The sequence below is a fragment of the Pseudophryne corroboree genome, chromosome 1, assembly GCF_028390025.1.
Source record: "Pseudophryne corroboree isolate aPseCor3 chromosome 1, aPseCor3.hap2, whole genome shotgun sequence".
Classification (NCBI taxonomy): Eukaryota; Metazoa; Chordata; class Amphibia; order Anura; family Myobatrachidae; genus Pseudophryne; species Pseudophryne corroboree.
The window spans coordinates 709398743-709418948 of NC_086444.1; the positions used below are offsets into that span (position 1 = coordinate 709398743).

General features: G+C 44.9%; 1 protein-coding gene across 1 annotated transcript in view; it reads left to right on the top strand.

Annotated features, from left to right (window-relative positions):
* Nucleotides 1-20206, top strand: part of ANGPTL4 (angiopoietin like 4) — a 208101-nt gene that overhangs the window by 160753 nt on the left and 27142 nt on the right. Inside the window, exon 6 of the mRNA XM_063914899.1 lies at nucleotides 6398-6673. Coding sequence (XP_063770969.1) covers nucleotides 6398-6673 — 276 coding nt within the window. The remainder of the gene's footprint in view (nucleotides 1-6397; nucleotides 6674-20206) is intronic.

Below are 20206 nucleotides of genomic sequence, written 5' to 3' on the forward strand. Positions count from 1 at the left end.
CCATCCACGGCAGTCAAGGAGATGGACGAGGAAAGTCTCTCGGTGGGTAGGGACCACCGTTTAACATAAGCTTTGGTTATGAAATTCCCAGCTGCTCCGGAATCAAGGAGGACAATGACGTTCCTGTAATGTTGAGCAATTTGAAGCGAGACTGGGAGATTACAATCACGAGGAGATGGAGAGGAGAGCATTACTCCTAGCCGGCCCTCTCCTTGGCGAGCTAGGACTTGAAGTCCCGGACGTTTGGGACAGGCATTGATTGCGTGTGACGGAGCTGCACAGTAGAGACAGAGGAACTCGGAAAGACGTCTTCGGCGCTCAGCAGGGGATAGACGGGAAAGACCAATTTGCATGAGCTCATCTTCGGACGGAGACGGTTGACGAGGAGGAGGAGGAGCAGAAGATTTTGGAGTGGATGACCTTCCCCGCTCAATTGCTCTTTCGCTGAACCGTAGATCAACCTTCGTGCATAATGAAATTAGCTCATCCAACTTAGAGGGCAAGTCTCTGGTAGCTAACTCATCCTTGATGCGCTCAGATAAGCCATGCCAGAATGCAGCATACAGGGCCTCGTCGTTCCATGCCAGTTCGGATGCCAGGATTTGGAACTGTATTAGATACTGTCCCACAGTACGTGTTCCCTGGCGTAAACGGAGAATCTCGGATGAAGCAGAGGTTACCCGGCCTGGCTCGTCGAAGATGCGCCTGAATGTTGCCACAAAGTCAGTATAGGAGGACAGCAGGGGATCAGACTTCTCCCATAAAGGTGATGCCCAGTCAAGGGCTGAGCCGCTGAGAAGGGAGATGATATAGGCAATTTTAGTACGGTCACTGGGGAAATTGGATTTCTCAAAATGGATTTCGCATTGGTTGAGAAATCCCCTGCAGAACCTTGGAGATCTGTCAAATTTTCCTGGCGTTGGAAGATGAAGACGTGGAATGGAAATGGGCAAGGTGGGTGGGGTTAGAGCTGGTGTCACTGTGGTGGACGCACCGGACGTGTCAGGTTCACGGAGGGTCGTTTGAATCCCATCCAGCCGCGTAGAGAGATCCTGGAGACAGCAGATGATATGGCCTTGTGCAGCCTCCTGATGTTCAAGTCGGGCTGCCAGTTCTTGCATCGGCCTAGCCGCTTGATCCTGGTCTCCGACTGGATTCATATGGTCAGTGCTTACTGTCACAACTGAGGGTTTTAGCTGACAGGAGGAAGCCTCAGTTGTAGGGGCTGAGGGGAACTTAAACCGGGGAGGTTTAATCAGACCCCTGGACATGTAAGTGTTAAAGGAAACCCGAAGGTGTGACCATGACAACCAGGTAAAAGTAAATTAAAAGTTTATTGACAAACTCCGTGTAACAGACAGCAAATGATGACAACGGCAATTTAATATAATTCCTGGAACACTTTGACCATGGAAGGTGTAACAGAGCACTGGTAGGTTAAGAACAGCTGTTAAAGTCCTTGATGGAAAAACCTTACCAGGCCTGGCTGTAGTAGTGCAGATAACCAAGGAACATGCCAGTAGATGGAATAAATGAAGCTGGTAACTTGAGTAAGCTGTTGTATTTGCTGGATAGAACCAGCCAGGTGGTAAGACACGGAGTGGATACTGAAGGGGATCAGCCAGGTGATAAAGTCACTGAGTGAATGCTGGATGGAACCAGCCAGGTGATGAAACACGGAGTGAATACTGTAAGATGCTAGGGAGCGTGGAAACAGAGGAGTTGAAGGATTGTTACCGGTGGTAGTGGATACTGCTGGTAAGTAGGAATCCGCTGGAACAACACCGGCACTTTAAGGATACTGGAATCTGCTGGAAGCAGATGAGTTAATAGCTGGAAGCTAGAACAGCCACGGAGGACTGCAGAGTCAGGCTGCACCGCAGGATGGTAGGCAGGTGCGGGTCTCTTAGTGGATGCTGGAGACAGGAGCTGGAACCTGGAAAACAACCACAGGAGAGAGAGACTGGAACAAGGTATGACAAACAAAGCACTAACGACTTCCTGGCCCAGGCACAGGATACTTATACCTGCAGAAATGCAGGCATTGGTTGGGCAATTATGCAGATTTCCAGAGGCAGTGGATTGGTGGAACTGAGACATGTGATTGGATCCAACATGGCTGCGCCCATGTTAGAACTTGGAGGGAAAGCTGGTTTGGAAACCATGTGGAAACATAACAGTAATGGCGGCGCCGGCCGCAGAGGACAGGAGACGCCATGCAGGATTCAAACATAGCGCCGCTGTGACAGCGTCTCAGCGTGACAGGAGGGATATGCAGAATGTGGACACAGATGAGATCCGGCCTTGGAACGCTGAGCCAGCCTCAGGAGACATCTGAAAGGCAAGTAATGGCGTCCAGATACCCGGATCGTGACAGTCCCCTTCTATGTGATCCTCAAGCCGGGTAAAGACCCTACGGCCCCAGAATCCTACCGCCCAATCTCATTGTTATCTACTGATGTCAAGATCTTGGCCAAAATTCTGGCAATTCGACTCAATAGTGTTATCACATCGATCATTCACGATGATTAGACAGGATTTATGCCAGGCAAATCTACCTTCCAAAATTTGAGACAACTGTTTTGTCACCTGCAGATGGGAGATCAATCCGAGTCGGAGGCTGTGGTGGTTTCCCTGGATGCTGCCAAGGCCTTCGACTCTGTGGAATGGAAATATTTGTGGGAAGTCCTTAGAAGATTTGCTTTTGGCCCCAAATTTATACGTTGGGTACAATTACTCTATTCCTCCCCCGTGGCTCGAATATCTGTCAGTGGCTATGTAACATCCCCATTTGCTTTGTTTCATGGTACTAGACAGGGCTGCCCACTGTCCCCTGCCCTCTTTGCCCTGGCTGTGGAGCCGTTGGCGAGTTTTATTAGAGCATCCCCTGATGTTAGGGGAATTACTATTGATGGACATGAGGATGTTATTGCATTATATGCTGATGATATGCTCTTGTTTCTCATTGATGCCGACACTTCCCTGACCTCCCTTCTACGTATTGTTGATACATTCGGCTTTTATTCCGGCCTGTCCATCAACTGGAGTAAATCTAATATCCTTCCCATATCTGGTGTTATTCCTGACCCATTGCCTATTGTGTGCTCATTACACTGGACCCTTCGCTTTCAGTATCTTGGTGTCTGGATCACTCCAAATGTTAAGTCTTTTGTACATCAAAACATTGACCAGGTCACGGTGGATCCGATCTGAAGCGACGGGTCCATATATGGAAGAAGCTTCCCCTTACTGTCACGGGTTGCATTAACTTGATTAAGATGGTGATGCAACCAAAATATCTTTATTTATTACTGCACTCTCCTGTCTATATCCCCAAGAAGGTATTCACTAGCATTGATAGTGTGCTCTCTTCATTTATTTGGGGTAATAAGGCGCCTAGGGTTGCCCTGAGAGCTCTGGTTAAGGCTAAATCGGATGGAGGATTGGGTTTTCCTAATATGCACGCTTATTATCTGGCTGCTCAACTTGCACATTTGTCCAATTGGATTCTAAGCAGGGATAGTCCCACGTTTGAGAGATTCTTTGCCGAGTGTGTGGGGTCTCGCTTCTCCCCTGTTCAGTTCCTTCTTTCTGCCTCTTCTACTGCTGGTCTTCCTCCTTTACTCCGTCAGTCGTTACTTGTGTGGCGTCAGACTCACTCTTATTATGAATGGAGAGATACAGATTCTGACACGCCACTCTGGTTTATCCCAGCATATAGGGAGCTATTACAGCTCACACAAGACAATATATGGATTGGGGCGGGCCTTACAACAATTTCACAAATAAATGATAATGGTGTTTTTAAATCTTTCACACAACTGCGGGAGGAGCTTGATATATCCAATAGATCCTTTTATCGATATCTACAGCTCCGCCATGCGGTGCAGGCACAGTTTGGAGTCTCGCCTCCGTCCATTTCTACTTCACCAGTTAAGGAACTGGTTATGAATCTGGGTACAACACCAAGTTTCCACTTTGTATGTTAGCCGTAATGCCCACATTTGCCCGAATGTATTTGACCAGCTTAAACTTAAGTGGGAGCAAGACATTGGCCCACTTACAGATGACCAATGGCTCCAGGTGTTGTGCTCTCTTAAATATACTACTCCGTGCATCAGGTACCAACAGGTTTTTTTTTTTTGTTCTCCATAGGACATATAGAACCCCAGTCTCTCTATGTAAAGCGGGACTGCGGCCTAGTACTACCTGCCCAAGGTGTGGTGCCCCTGAAGCTAACTTTCGGCATTTATTATGGTTATGCCCCACTGTATATGTTTTTTGGGAAGCAGTTTGGTCAGACATACTGCTTACTGAACCCACGTTGCTCCCCTTTTCTCCTACACTGTGTATGTTTGCTCTAGACTTAGAGGAATCCTACTGTCCGGCAATATACAAATATGTTCTTTGCCTGACTACCTTAGCAAGGGTGATTATAGCACGTAACTGGTTTGCTACATCCTCTTCTAATTAGCGGGCTCTGGTAAATAAGGTGTCTGGGCATGAGAGGTTTACACATAGGCTATGAAATATAAATCCCCAAGAGAGGGGAAGAACAAAATAAACCAGGTATAATTTGTGGTGCACTCTACCCAACTGACGATTTTAAATAAAATTTAACAAGAATGTATATCCTCAATAATATTAGTAAGTATTGGTTTAAATGCCCATAACCAAAATGGTTGCCTGAAATTATTGTTCTAGTGGGACTAAATATGTCCTTTATTAATAGAGCGAAATATTAAAATCCAAAAAAAAAGTAAATTTTTTTTTGTGTGATAGAAAAAGAAAAATATGTGAATAAAGATTTAAAAACAAAGCTAATGTGTTTTCCCCTATGTGTACTTACCGTACTTATAATTGTTTCAAATGTGCATGACCATGCATATACTTGTACAGCACTATATCAGTGCAAATTTTTTTTGAAATTTATAATTTCCATATTCCATGGAGCTTGTACCATATATTGTAGAAGGAGATATATTTCCCTGCTATTGAGTCACAAACTTATATTCAAATATTGCAACAATCTCCTCATGTATACAAAAAGTGTAGTGAGATATTTCTCAATGTAACAGATTAGGATGAATGAAACACTGTTGCTTAAGTATGTGACTCATACGCTGAATCCTGAGGTACTGCACGGTGCAAAAGCCTTGCAGTGTAATATCTACCATCCACATGTAAAAGGAGCTGATTGGGGATATATCTTAGAATAATGATACATATAGAGTTATATGCAGATATATGAATTAATCTTCCATTGATAAGGTTAATTGACAGTATTATATTGCCTTCTTATACTGTGTTGTGTCTTCTCAGTAATTCACGGTAGTATTTACAGTCCAATGGTCATGTTTATGACGTATTGCAGAGAGATATTCAATAAGTATATAGAGAGAGTAAGTTGATATCTCCTATATACTATTAATGGTTAATAATAGACTGTCTTGCTGCACTGTATTTAATTAGAATCACAGTAGTACTTTATATCTGCTATTCGTGCTGGTGGTGCATCATTCTTAGTACGAACAGATACTGAATAGATATACAAGAATGAATATATCTTCTGTATGATATTAATACACAGTAATTAGCTATCTGCCTTGCTGTATTGAGTTATATCAATTTTGATGTCATTCGGTAGCACTTTATACCCGCTGTCCGTGCTTATAAATGATAGCAACTTTTAAATAGTATTATTCATGTTCAATTATATACATGCAGATATGTATGTGCAGTAATTGGCTATCTACATTACCATATTGAATTATGTCAATCTTGATAGCACGCGGAAGCGCTTTATATCCGCTGTCCGTGCTTATAGATGATAGCATTAAACCATATTAAGTTATATATATGCAGGTGTATTACACCTTGCGTGAATCCATGGAGACAGTAACCCAGTATGTAATCAAATACAATGAGTCCGTGTATATATATATATATATATATATGTACTACACTGTGAGTTAAATAAATCCCCTGGTCTCTCTCGTGTTGTGTCTGAATGACAGCATGATCCACAACACTGAGATGGCGTTCTGCTAGATAGAACAGGCAGCCGTGCAGACTTTATCTCTATAGTTAAGTACAATAGCTCCCAATTGTAGTATAAATTTCAAAGTATGCAGTGCACTATTGAAACATTTAATTATCCATAGTAGTTAGGGAACACATAGCATGAGCCTATGCGCATTTCACTCCTATTGAGCTTCCTCAGGGCACTATAGCTGCAAAACTAACCATAGTACAACTATGCCATCAAACTCACATTCTCTTCATCTTACAGCTAATAGAGTGAACATCTATCATTATTAACCGTTCCAAACCAGTGTTTGTGTAATGAATGCATCATTTACATAGGTTTTAATTTTTTATCTCTAATTTTAATTAGGTGAATTCTGGCTAGGTCTGTTAAAGATGCATCAGATAATGGAGCATGAACAATATATCATGCACGTAGAGCTGCAGGACTGGGAGCAGAACATTCAGCACATGGAGGTTCATTTCCATTTGGGAGGTCCTAACACGGCCTATGCCCTTCAAGTCCATGGCCCAGTAACTGGACAGCTGAAAAATGCTTTGTATGAATTCCGGGATCAACCATTTTCTACCCGCGACCGAGATGAAGATCTCAAATCTCATGTGAACTGTGCTAAACTTCTCTCTGGTATGTATGTCTACAAAATACACAAAATATCATTATTCTAATAATGTAAAAAATTATTGCCAGAAGTACTGAATCCTCTTTAAGTAACAAAGTATGGCTTCTAAAAAATTAATTTAGACTTTAAAATTATTCTTAAAATCTTAATCCTTGTAATCTACATAGTTGTACTGTAAATAGTGTGACTTCTGAAAAGCATTCAATTCGCAATTAGCAGCAACTTTGGAGCTATATTGCCAGAGTACTATGTACCCTTCCCAGTTCACCCTCCAATTGTTCAATCCCCAAGTATGTAAGCCCTTATCAACAGGGCTCTCTTCCCTCTTGTCCTCACCTTACACTATCACTATCAAAAGTGCTTTCTAAGCTATATGTTGATTACAGGTTCATCAAGTACTAATTTTGGTGCCGTCAAAGGTAGTATGGAGTAGAAGATAGTTTAAGTAAGATAAGGAAAAGCACATGAGGGAAGAAGGCCCTGCTCTTTAGAGCTTACATTCTAAATGGGAGGGGCAGACAGACATAAGTGGCACGGTTGGGGTAGACCATGAGCATATAACAGGGGGCTTAGGATGACAGTTTGCTGGGTTTGGTAAAGAAGTGGGTCTTAAGAGCCCTTTTGAAGTTTTGTAGAGAGGTGGAGAGTCTGAAAGAAGGAGGTAGAGAATTCCAGAGAAAGGGAGCAACACATGCAAAATCTTGGAGGTAGGAGTGGGAGTAGATAATTAGAAGAGAGGAGAGGCGGTGTGCATTAGTGGAGAAAGAGGACGGGCGGGAGTGTAAAGGGAGATAGGGACAGAAATGTAAATGGGAGAGGAGTGGGTCAGGGCTTTGTAAGTGTGAGAAGCTTGAATTGGATTCTAAAGGGGAAGGCGAGCCAGTGAATGGGGTTGTAAGAGAGGGGGGTTGTAGGTAGTATATTTGGTGAGGGAGATGAGCCGGGCAGCAGCATTGAGGATAGATTGGAGTGGAGAGAGGGCTGTCATTGATGCCAGATATGAGAAGATTACAGTAGTCCAGACTGGATATGACTAGTGAGTGGATAAAGGTCTTAGTGGTATCCTGGGTGATCCTGCAAATATTTTTGGGATGAAAACGGCAGCTTTGTGAAAGGTACTGAATGTTTGGTTTGAAGGAGAGAGAGGAGTCAAGGATTACTCAAAGACAGCACACTTCACTTGGGGGCTAGAGGTAATTGTAGTGCCATCAATAGAATGAAATTGTGGGAGGTGAGGTTATGCGGCAGGGTGGGAAGATGATCAGCTCAGTCTTAAGGGAGGTACACACGGAGAGATCCCTGCTTAAAATCTACTTAGTCTGACTAGAGTACTTAGATTTTAGGCACGGATCTGTCGCGTGTATGCCCCCCAGCGATAGGGCCGCGCATCGCTATCGCCAGTGCTAGATGGAGCCTGTATGCAGGCTCAATCTAGCGGGTCGCTCACGTCAGCACTGTATGACGTGATCGGCCCCCCGTCCCCTCCCCTCGCTCAGCACACATCGCGCTGAGTTGTGAGCGGGGGGGAGAGATGTGTGCTGAGCGGTCTGTGATAGATCGCTCAGCACACATCTCTCTAGTCTTTACCCCCCTTTAGACATGTTAAGTGTAAGAAAGCACTGGAAAATCCAAGAAGATAAAGAAAAGAGATATGACTGAGGAGAGCGGGGAAGAGGTGATGGAAGAAAAGATAGATTTTAGTATCAGCATAGAGATGATATTGTAAGTCAAAAGCGCTAAGGAGCTCACCTAAAGAGGATATATAGAGAGAAAAAAAGAGGACCAAGAACAGAACCTACAGTAGTGGAGTTATGAGAGGAGACAGAAAAGGAATGGTCAGAGAGGTAGGAGGATAGCCAGGAGAGGGCAATATCACTGTTACATTCCTGAGCACTCATGTTTTGTTAATTATTATTATGATTTACCTTTGCTTCAGTTTGTGGAACTACAGGTCACAGCTAGCTCCTGCATAGTTGTCTCCCAGTGCCTCAGCTCCTGCACTCAGCAACTGACTTCACAGGTGTCTGGATTCTGTAATTACAGCTGGTTACCTGAAAACTACTATTCAGCTTGTCAGCCTGCTCAGACTGCACTGCAGCTGCATGTTATATCAATTACTGGGGGCCTGTCTGGTGCTCACAGCTGATTTGTCCAGCCTGTTCTTTTAAGCCTCTCAATCCCAAGAGGCTTTGCCAGTTATAGCTACTCCATGCGGTGTCCTGCTCTCTGGTTCCTCTCTGGTCTCAGTTCATCTGTCCAGTGGGTTTTGCCTTGTTCCTGCATTAAATTCCAGCTTCACCATCTTGCTGACGACCTTAGTCTGCCGACTGCCGTTACCCTGTCTCCAAGTGTCTGCACCCCAGTCCGTCCGTGTGCTGCTACCTCCTGTGTCTCTCCTAGAGTTCCTGCTGCTGTTCCATCTCCACGGCCCCAGTGTACCATCTGGCCATGTGCACCCTGCCACCTTCTCCAGTTGCTGTTTGTTCCTGCGGTTTGTCATATACAACACCTCTACCATAACTCTAGTCCAGTTAAGGTATCAAGTGACATAGACAGGGGGCCGCGACCTGCACATCGGGAGCCGCGAAGCCCATATCCCCTTGCGGGGTTCCCTGGTGAAAACCTCCCGGCGAGTTAGACTCCGTGCCTCTGTTCTGGGTAACGTCAACCACTTGGTACCTGATCCCAAATTCCGGATTCTGCACCAGTTCCTGACATTATAACTGGCCCACCACTTCCTGGGCATGGACTCGTCACCGCAAAATCCGGCTCAAATCTTGACTGGTCAAATACAAAATTTGACACAGCAACTGCAAGATCTAAAGCTCAGAGTTTCCACCCAGGAAGAAACTAGCAGGTCATTGGTAGTAACAAGGGCTCCTGGGCCTGAACCAAAGCTGCATCTTTCTGATCGGTTCACAGGTGACCGTAAACAGTTCCAGAATTTCCATGATAGCTGCAAGCTATATTTCAGACTCCGGCCATTATCGTCTGGTTCTGAGGCTCAGCGAGTAGGTATCATCATCTCCCTCCTGCAGGGGGAACCCCTGTCCTGGGCGTTCGGATTAAAAATGGAGAATCCCGCCTTGCACACAGTGGATGCCTTTTTTAGCGCACTAGGAATTCTTTATGATGACCCAGACCGAGCAGCTTCTGCAGAGGCTCACTTACGAGCCCTGAGACAAGGGAAAAACACGGCCGAGGTATACTGCACTGAGTTTCGCAGATGGGCAGGTGATAGTGGTTGGAATGACCCAGCCCTCCGAAGTCAGTTTCGCTTAGGCCTCACTGAGCAAATTAAAGACTACCTTGTCCAGTATCCTATTCCTGAAACCCTGGACAAGCTCATGCAGTTTTTTTCACACCAAGTAGAAAGGACATATGGCGCTACCATAGATTTTTACACCTCTTAGACAATTATAAAGTCCCAAAGATTCTAAAAATGTGATACTTAATACAAATACATCCTTTTGAGATGGAGATTCGTAAATCTATAAAATGAAAAAAGGGGAACAATAGTACAACACCAGATGATATTCAGCCTTATCAATCCCCTTTATTAGTTCCACTCGCATGGAAAAGGAATATATTTCGCATATCCACATTTCTCTATCGTCCTAGTGGATGCTGGGGTTCCTGAAAGGACCATGGGGAATAGCGGCTCCGCAGGAGACAGGGCACAAAAAGTAAAGCTTTTTCCGATCAGGTGGTGTGCACTGGCTCCTCCCCCTATGACCCTCCTCCAGACTCCAGTTAGATTTTTGTGCCCGGCCGAGAAGGGTGCAATCTAGGTGGCTCTCCTAAAGAGCTGCTTAGAGAAAGTTTAGCTAGGTTTTTTATTTTACAGTGATTCCTGCTGGCAACAGGATCACTGCAGCGAGGGACTGAGGGGAGAAGGAGTCAACTCACCTGCGTGCAGGATGGATTGGTTTCTTGGCTACTGGACATCAAGCTCCAGAGGGACGATCACAGGTACAGCCTGGATGGTCACCGGAGCCACGCCGCCGGCCCCCTTGCAGATGCTGAAATCAGAAGAGGTCCAGAATCGGCGGCTGAAGACTCCTGCAGTCTTCTAAAGGTAGCGCACAGCACTGCAGCTGTGCGCCATTTTCCTCTCAGCACACTTCACACGGCAGTCACTGAGGGTGCAGGGCGCTGGGAGGGGGGCGCCCTGGGAGGCAAATGAGTACCTATAAAGGCTAAAAATACCTCACATATAGCCCTAGAGGCTATATGGAGATATTTAACCCCTGCCTAATTTTTCTAAATAGCGGGAGACGAGCCCGCCGGAAAAGGGGCGGGGCCTATCTCCTCAGCACACGGCGCCATTTCCTCTCACAGCTCCGCTGGTCAGGACGGCTCCCAAGTCTCTCCCCTGCACTGCACTACAGAAACAGGGTAAAACAGAGAGGGGGGGGCACATTTATGGCGATATTTTGATATAACAAAGCAGCTATAAGGGAGCACTTATTATAAGGCTATCCCTGATATATATATAGCGCTTTTGGTGTGTGCTGGCAAACTCTCCCTCTGTCTCCCCAAAGGGCTAGTGGGTCCTGTCTTCGTTAGGAGCATTCCCTGTGTGTCTGCTGTGTGTCGGTACGTGTGTGTCGACATGTATGAGGACGATATTGGTGTGGAGGCGGAGCAATTGCCAAATATGAGGATGTCACCCCCTAGGGAGTCGACACCAGAATGGATGCCTTTATTTATGGAACTACGGGATAGTGTCAACACGCTAAAGCAGTCGTTTGACGACATGAGACGGCCGGACAATCAATTAGTGCCTGTCCAGGCGACTCAAACACCGTCAGGGGCTGTGAAACGCCCTTTGCCTCAGTCGGTCGACACAGACCCAGACACAGGCGATGACTCCAGTGGTGACGGTGACGAATCAACCGTATTTTCCAGTAGGGCCACACGTTATATGATTTTGGCAATGAAGGAGGCGTTACATTTAGCTGATACTACAGGTACCACTAAACAGGGTATTATGTGGGGTATGAAAAAACTACCTATAGTTTTTCCTGAATCAGAAGAACTAAATGACGTGTGTAATGAAGCGTGGGTTGCCCCTGATAAAAAGCTGATAATTTCAAAGAAATTATTGGCATTATACCCTTTCCCGCCAGAGGGTAGGGAGCGCTGGGAAACACCTCCTAGGGTGGACAAGGCGCTAACACGCTTATCTAAACAAGTGGCGTTACCCTCTCCTGAGACGGCCGCACTTAAAGATCCATCAGATAGGAGGATGGAAAATATCCAAAAAAGTATATACACACATGCAGGTGTTATACTACGACCAGCTGTAGCGACTGCCTGGATGGGCAGTGCGGGGGTAGTTTGGTCAGAATCCCTGATTGAAAATATTGATACCCTGGACAGGGACAATATTTTACTGTCGTTAGAACAAATAAAGGATGCATTTCTTTATATGCGTGATGCACAGAGGGATATATGCACACTGGCATCACGGGTAAGTGCTATGTCCATTTCGGCCAGAAGAGCTTTATGGACGCGACAGTGGACAGGCGATGCGGATTCAAAACGGCATATGGAAGTTTTGCCGTATAAAGGGGAGGAGTTATTTGGAGTCGGTCTATCAGATTTGGTGGCCACGGCTACAGCCGGGAAATCCACCTTTCTACCTCAAGTCACTCCCCAACAGAAAAAGGCACCGACTTTTCAACCGCAGCCCTTTCGTTCCTTTAAAAATAAGAGAGCAAAGGGCTATTCATATCTGCCACGAGGCAAAGGTCGAGGGAAGAGACAGCAACACGCAGCTCCTTCCCAGGATCAGAAGCCCTCCCCGGCTTCTACAAAAGCCTCAGCATGACGCTGGGGCTTCTCAAGCGGACTCGGGGACCGTGGGGGGTCGTCTCAAAAATTACAGCGCGCAGTGGGCTCACTCGCAAGTAGATCCCTGGATCCTGCAGATAATATCTCAGGGATACAGGTTGGAATTAGAGACAGATCCACCTCGCCGTTTCCTGAAGTCTGCTTTACCAACGTCCCCCTCCGAAAGGGAGACGGTGTTGGAAGCCATTCACAAGCTGTACTCTCAGCAGGTGATAGTCAAGGTACCTCTTCTGCAACAAGGGAAGGGGTATTATTCCACTCTTTTTGTGGTACCGAAGCCGGATGGCTCGGTAAGGCCTATTCTAAATCTGAAGTCCTTGAACCTGTACATAAAGAAGTTCAAGTTCAAAATGGAGTCACTCAGAGCAGTGATAGCGAACCTGGAAGAGGGGGACTTTATGGTATCCTTGGACATCAAGGATGCGTATCTCCACGTTCCAATTTACCCCTCACACCAGGGGTACCTCAGGTTCGTTGTACAAAACTGTCACTATCAGTTTCAGACGCTGCCGTTCGGATTGTCCACGGCACCTCGGATCTTTACAAAGGTAATGGCCGAGATGATGATTCTTCTTCGAAGAAAAGGCGTATTAATTATCCCATACTTGGACGATCTCCTAATAAGGGCGAGGTCCAGAGAACAGCTAGAGATGGGATTAGCACTGTCTCAGGAAGTGCTAAAACAGCACGGGTGGATTCTGAATATTCCAAAATCCCAGTTAATGCCGACAACTCGTCTGCTGTTCCTAGGGATGATTCTGGACACGGTTCAGAAAAAGGTTTTTCTCCCGGAGGAAAAAGCCAAGGAGTTATCCGAGCTTGTCAGGAACCTCCTAAAACCAGGAAAGGTGTCTGTACATCAATGCACAAGAGTCCTGGGAAAAATGGTGGCTTCTTACGAAGCAATTCCATTCGGCAGATTCCACGCAAGAATTTTCCAAAGGGATCTGTTGAACAAATGGTCAGGGTCGCATCTTCAGATGCACCTGCGGATAACCCTGTCTCCAAGGACAAGGGTGTCTCTTCTGTGGTGGTTGCAGAGTGCTCATCTATTGGAGGGCCGCAGATTCGGCATACAGGATTGGATCCTGGTGACCACGGACGCCAGCCTGAGAGGCTGGGGAGCAGTCACACAAGGAAGAAACTTCCAGGGAGTATGGACGAGCCTGGAAACGTCTCTTCACATAAACATTCTGGAACTAAGAGCAATATACAATGCTCTAAGCCAGGCAGAACCTCTGCTTCAGGGAAAACCGGTGTTGATCCAGTCGGACAACATCACGGCAGTCGCCCATGTGAACAGACAGGGCGGCACAAGAAGCAGGAGTGCAATGGCAGAAGCTGCAAGGATTCTTCGCTGGGCAGAGAATCATGTGATAGCACTGTCAGCAGTGTTCATCCCGGGAGTGGACAACTGGGAAGCAGACTTCCTCAGCAGACACGATCTTCACCCGGGAGAGTGGGGACTTCATCCAGAAGTCTTCCACATGCTGGTAACCCGTTGGGAAAGACCAATGGTGGACATGATGGCGTCTCGCCTCAACAAAAAACTGGACAGGTATTGCGCCAGGTCAAGAGATCCGCAGGCAATAGCTGTGGACGCGCTGGTAACGCCTTGGGTGTACCAGTCGGTGTATGTGTTTCCTCCTCTGCCTCTCATACCAAAAGTATTGAGAATTATACGGCAAAGAGGCGTAAGAACGATACTAGTGGTTCCGGATTGGCCAAGAAGGACTTGGTACCCGGAACTTCAAGAGATGATCACGGAAGATCCGTGGCCTCTACCTCTAAGGAGGGACTTGCTTCAGCAGGGTCCCTGTCTGTTTCAAGACTTACCGCGGCTGCGTTTGACGGCATGGCGGTTGAACGCCGGATCCTAAAGGAAAAAGGCATGCCGGAAGAAGTCATTCCTACTTTGATTAAAGCAAGGAAGGAAGTAACCGTGCAACATTATCACCGAATTTGGCGAAAATATGTTGCGTGGTGCGAAGATCGGAGTGCTCCGACGGAGGAATTTCAACTGGGTCGATTCCTACATTTCCTGCAATCAGGATTGTCAATGGGTCTCAAATTGGGATCTATTAAGGTTCAAATTTCGGCCCTGTCGATTTTCTTTCAAAAAGAATTGGCTTCAGTCCCTGAAGTCCAGACCTTTGTTAAGGGAGTGCTGCATATACAGCCTCCTGTGGTGCCTCCAGTGGCACCGTGGGATCTCAATGTGGTTTTGGATTTCCTAAAATCTCATTGGTTTGAACCACTAAAAAAGGTGGATTTGAAATATCTCACATGGAAAGTGACCATGCTTCTAGCCCTGGCTTCTGCCAGGAGAGTGTCAGAATTGGCAGCTTTATCTTACAAAAGCCCATATCTGATTTTCCATTCGGACAGGGCAGAACTGCGGACTCGTCCGCATTTTCTCCCTAAGGTGGTGTCAGCATTTCATCTGAACCAGCCTATTGTAGTGCCTGCGGCTACAAGTGACTTGGAGGACTCCAAGTTACTGGACGTTGTCAGAGCATTAAAAATATATATTGCAAGGACAGCTGGAGTCAGAAAATCTGACTCGTTGTTTATATTGTATGCACCCAACAAGATGGGTGCTCCGGCGTCTAAGCAGACGATTGCTCGTTGGATCTGTAGCACAATCCAACTTGCACATTCTGTGGCAGGCCTGCCACAGCCTAAATCTGTAAAGGCCCACTCCACAAGGAAGGTGGGCTCATCTTGGGCGGCTGCCCGAGGGGTCTCGGCATTACAACTTTGCCGAGCAGCTACGTGGTCAGGGGAGAACACGTTTGTAAAATTTTACAAATTTGATACTCTGGCTAAGGAGGACCTGGAGTTCTCTCATTCGGTGCTGCAGAGTCATCCGCACTCTCCCGCCCGTTTGGGAGCTTTGGTATAATCCCCATGGTCCTTTCAGGAACCCCAGCATCCACTAGGACGATAGAGAAAATAAGATTTTACTTACCGATAAATCTATTTCTCGGAGTCCGTAGTGGATGCTGGGCGCCCATCCCAAGTGCGGATTATCTGCATAAATTGTACATAGTTATTGTTAACTAATTCGGGTTATTGTTGAAGGAAGCCATCTTTCAGAGGCTCCGCTGTTATCATACTGTTAACTGGGTTTAGATCACAAGTTGTACGGTGTGATTGGTGTGGCTGGTATGAGTCTTACCCGGGATTCAAAATCCTCCCTTATTGTGTACGCTCGTCCGGGCACAGTACCTAACTGGAGTCTGGAGGAGGGTCATAGGGGGAGGAGCCAGTGCACACCACCTGATCGGAAAAAGCTTTACTTTTTGTGCCCTGTCTCCTGCGGAGCCGCTATTCCCCATGGTCCTTTCAGGAACCCCAGCATCCACTACGGACTCCGAGAAATAGATTTATCGGTAAGTAAAATCTTATTATATAGCTGTTTCTTCTTAGTTCTGAGGTCCCACTCCGTAGTACTAAAACTTTAAACAGATGTACATAGTGCAATAGAGTCTGGATAAAATAAACAGACTTTAATAGACAATTACACTCACATTTAGCAATTAAAAACAATGCATGTATCACCACACAATCCGGTGTTCACCCAAAATGGAATCCCCACTGTTCACCGGTCCCAGAAGCCTGTCAGTCCCAGATGGAAATAGTCAGGATAAATCTTTCAGAGTCCTGGTGCAGGGTCACAGCAGTCCAATAGTGAAAATTAGGTTGCTCAAATGCGTTTTTGGTCATACGACCTTCATCAGAAGCATAACTCTCACCTAGAAGTAGTCCCTTTATATACCCCTATACATTGCTCTTATCCAATACACCTGGATTCTCAGGTGGAGCTCCGGCATTACCCCGGAAATACGTCACTCCACGGTGACGTATGTGTTCCACCGTTGTATTCTCGGCGCCAGACAGGAAGTGCGTCACCCGGATGTGACGTTTGCGTTCCAAATCGAGCATTGAACTTCCTGTTTGCGTTCCATAGCGCTGTTGTGCTCGTAATTCGTTTCTCTGTGCCCGATATTCCATCCACTTGGTGTTTGGATCATTACATTCGGTGGACATATTATAAAGTGCTTTGGCCATCCCAGAATCAATGTAAAATACATAAAAAATAAAAATATATAAAATTATAACATGTTCGCAACATATACATAATAAACATAAAATTCCATCCTATCCACCTTTTCTTTATGTGAAAAAGAGAAAAGAAGAAAAATGAAGAGAGCATCATTAGGACTGTAAAAACCATTTAAGCTCGAAATCGCTGTTCAAGCCATGTGGTATTAGAGTCCCTAATTTATAAATCCAGCGCATTTCAGATTTTACTAATCTCACATCAATATCTCTATTGCACCAAGTTGAATTTATTTGTTGTATTGCCCAAAATGATTTTATTCCACTTGGACTACACCCATGAATTTTTTTAAAATGAGATGAAAGAGAGTGTGTCTCTATTCCTTTCTTAATGTTATAGAGATGTTCAGACAGTCTTATTTTCAAACATCTAGTGGTTTTGCCTATATATACAAGTCCACATTTACATTCAATAGCATATATCAAATTTTTTGAATTACATGTCAAGAATTCTGTTATATTATATGTTATTCCTTTTACTTCAAATTCTTTGATTTTACTCACTCCTTTGGTGGTCCTGCACATATTACACATCGCACAGCGGTGAAAGCCCTGTGTACGTATACTATTTCTTTTTACTGGTTCTATTGAACTGTGTACAAGTTTATCTTTTAAATTTTTAGATCTCCTATAGATAAAACCAGGCTTAACAGGTATAGCCTCTCCTATAATGGGGTCTTTTCTAAGTACGTTCCAATGTTTCTTGAACACTTTCTCGATTTCTTTATGTTGGGTGTTCTATTCAGATATGAAAGACCATTGTGTAATATCCCTTTTCTTTTTGTTGATATTTCCATTTTTAATCATATTTTCTCCAAGAAGATTCTTCCTTTCTAACCTCTCCACTTTTTGGTTAGCCTCCATCAACAGTTCTTTCTCATACCCTTTTTCTAGAAATCGATTGGTCATTTCTGAAATCTGACTCTTGCATATTTCTTCCTCTGTGCAATTACGTTTTACCCTCATATATTGACTATAGGGAATGCTTTTTAACCAGTTTACATGGAGCTGACTGTTTTTCTCAATAAAACAATTAGAGTCTGTTGGTTTCCGATTCAACTTCGTCTCTAATGAATTCTTAATATAAATACATAAGTCGAGAAAAGTGATTTCTTCACGACTCATGACTATCGTCAACTTGATATTACAATCATTTTGATTAAGTTGTTCACAGAAGCTCTGTAGATCATCCATACTTCCTCTCCATATGAACAAAAGGTCGTCGATAAATCGACGCCAGAGCACCAGGCTCGACCCCAGTCCGCCTTCACACAGCACCTTGGTGTCCTCCCAATAAGCCATGAATAGATTGGCGTAACTGGGGGCGAACCTAGTGCCCATACCGACCCGCTGCATATAGTATGTGCCTCCAAAGACAAAATAATTATTGTTTAGAATAAATCTAATACTGGCAACCAAAAAATCTTTTAAATCATCCGAATAATCAGATAAATCCAAAAAATATTTAACTGCCTCCACACCTTTATCCTCCTGTATAATTGTATACAGTGTGGAGACATCTGCACTAACTAAAATATCTTTTTCATTCCAAACAAACCCACTCAGGATCTTTAAAATGTCACCCGTATCCTTTAAATAGGATCTCGTCTTTTTAACCAACGGTTGTAGACAGTGGTCTACTATGGATGACAAGTTAGAAGTAATACTGTTAGTGCCTGATATTATAGGTCTACCTGGAGGGTGGAGGGGGTCCTTGTGGATTTTCGGAAGGGTATATATGGTAGGTACCGACGGATATTGAATATTTATATATTCATATTCCTTTTTTGTAATGACACTTTTAGATAGAGCTTCCTGTGTCAAAACAGTAAGAGCTTTTGTAATTCTAACGGTAGGATCACTCTTTAATTTACTGTAAGTCCCACCTTCCTTCAATTGACGGTCAATTTCTTTGATATAATCTTCCTTATCCACAAGAACTTGTCATTACAAAAAAGGATCACCATCTCACTCAGCAGTAGCCTTGGAAGAAGCCGGAGACTCCAGTGAACCCATGCAGATTGGGGCCTTTCGATGGGCCTATGCTTATATTGTGGAGCAAAGGGTCATTTTGCTAATGTTTGCACCCTGAAGTTGGGAAAAGACCAGACCCAGGGGTAAAAGGGGAGTTACTCCTGGGTCTGGCTGGAATCTCTCCTAAAAATTCAGTCTTGCTTCCAGTTCAAATTAGTCTACCTACTCAGCAAGTTGCAGTCAAGGCTTTCGTTGATTGTGGTGCAGCTGCCAACTTTATGGATATATCTTTCGCCCGGTCCTGGAACATTCCTATACGCCTTCTGTGACTATTTGTGGCCTTGACGGTAACCCCCTCCTCAGTGGGTAAGTGTCTCAGCAAACTCCTCCTGTTCATTTAACTACTGGTCTTCTGCATTCGGAGAAGATTAGTTTCCTCCTTGTCAATTGCCCCATGGCTTCCATAGTCCTAGGGCTTCCATGGTTGAAATCCCATGATCCATCCATCTGCTGGAAGACAAGAGAACTCTTACAGTAGGGAACAGAATGTACGGGAAGATGTATGTCCTTGCCAGTGCGATGCTCTCAAGTTATACCAGAGGGGCTACCGACTCCATATCATTCATTTGCATATGTCTTCTCCAAGAAAGAGGCGGATACTCTTCCCCCACATCGACCTTATGACTGTGCCATCAGTCTGGTATCCGAAGATAAATTACCTAAGGGTAGATTATATGCTCTTTCTTTGCCAGAAACCAAAGCTATGGAGGACTATATTCAGGACAACCTAAGCAAAGGGTTTATTCGTCCCTCAAAATCACCAGTAGGAGCAGAATTCTTCTTTGTGGCAAAAAAGGACGGCTCCTTACGTCCATGCATTGATTATAGAGGACTCAACAAAATCACTGTTAAGAACTCTTATCCTTTGCCTTTAATTTCCGTGTTGTTTAATCAACTCCGGATGGCGGAAATCTTCTCTAAAATTGATCTTCGGGGGGCATATAACCTCATACGAATTAAGGCCGGTGACGAGTGGAAGACGGCCTTCAACACTCATTCTGGACATTATGAATACCTTGTTATGCCATTTGGCTTGTCAAATGCTCCTGCCGTCTTCCAAGATTTTACCAATGATGTGCTCCGAGAATTCCTGGGAAAATTTGTTGTGGTCTACTTGGATAACATCCTAATATATTCACGGTCACTTGAGCAGCATCGAGTCCATGTCCAGATGGTATTGCAAAAGCTCTGAGAGCACCATCTATACGCCAAGTTAGAAAAATGTGAATTCGAAGTGAAGGAAGTCTCTTTCTTAGGCTACATCATCTCTCCCAAGGGGTTCTCCATGGATTCCAGTAAGTTTCAAGCAATTCAAGATTGGGCACAACCTACTAACCTTAAAGCTATACAACGCTTTCTTGGATTCGCTAATTATTACAGGAGATTTATTCGTTCATTTTCAGACATTGTTGCACCTATTGTTGCTTTGACCAAGAAAGGTGAGGATCCGTCACATTGGTCACCTTCAGCTCTACAAGCTTTTCTCAAGTTAAAAAAAGCCTTTATATCCGCACCTGTTC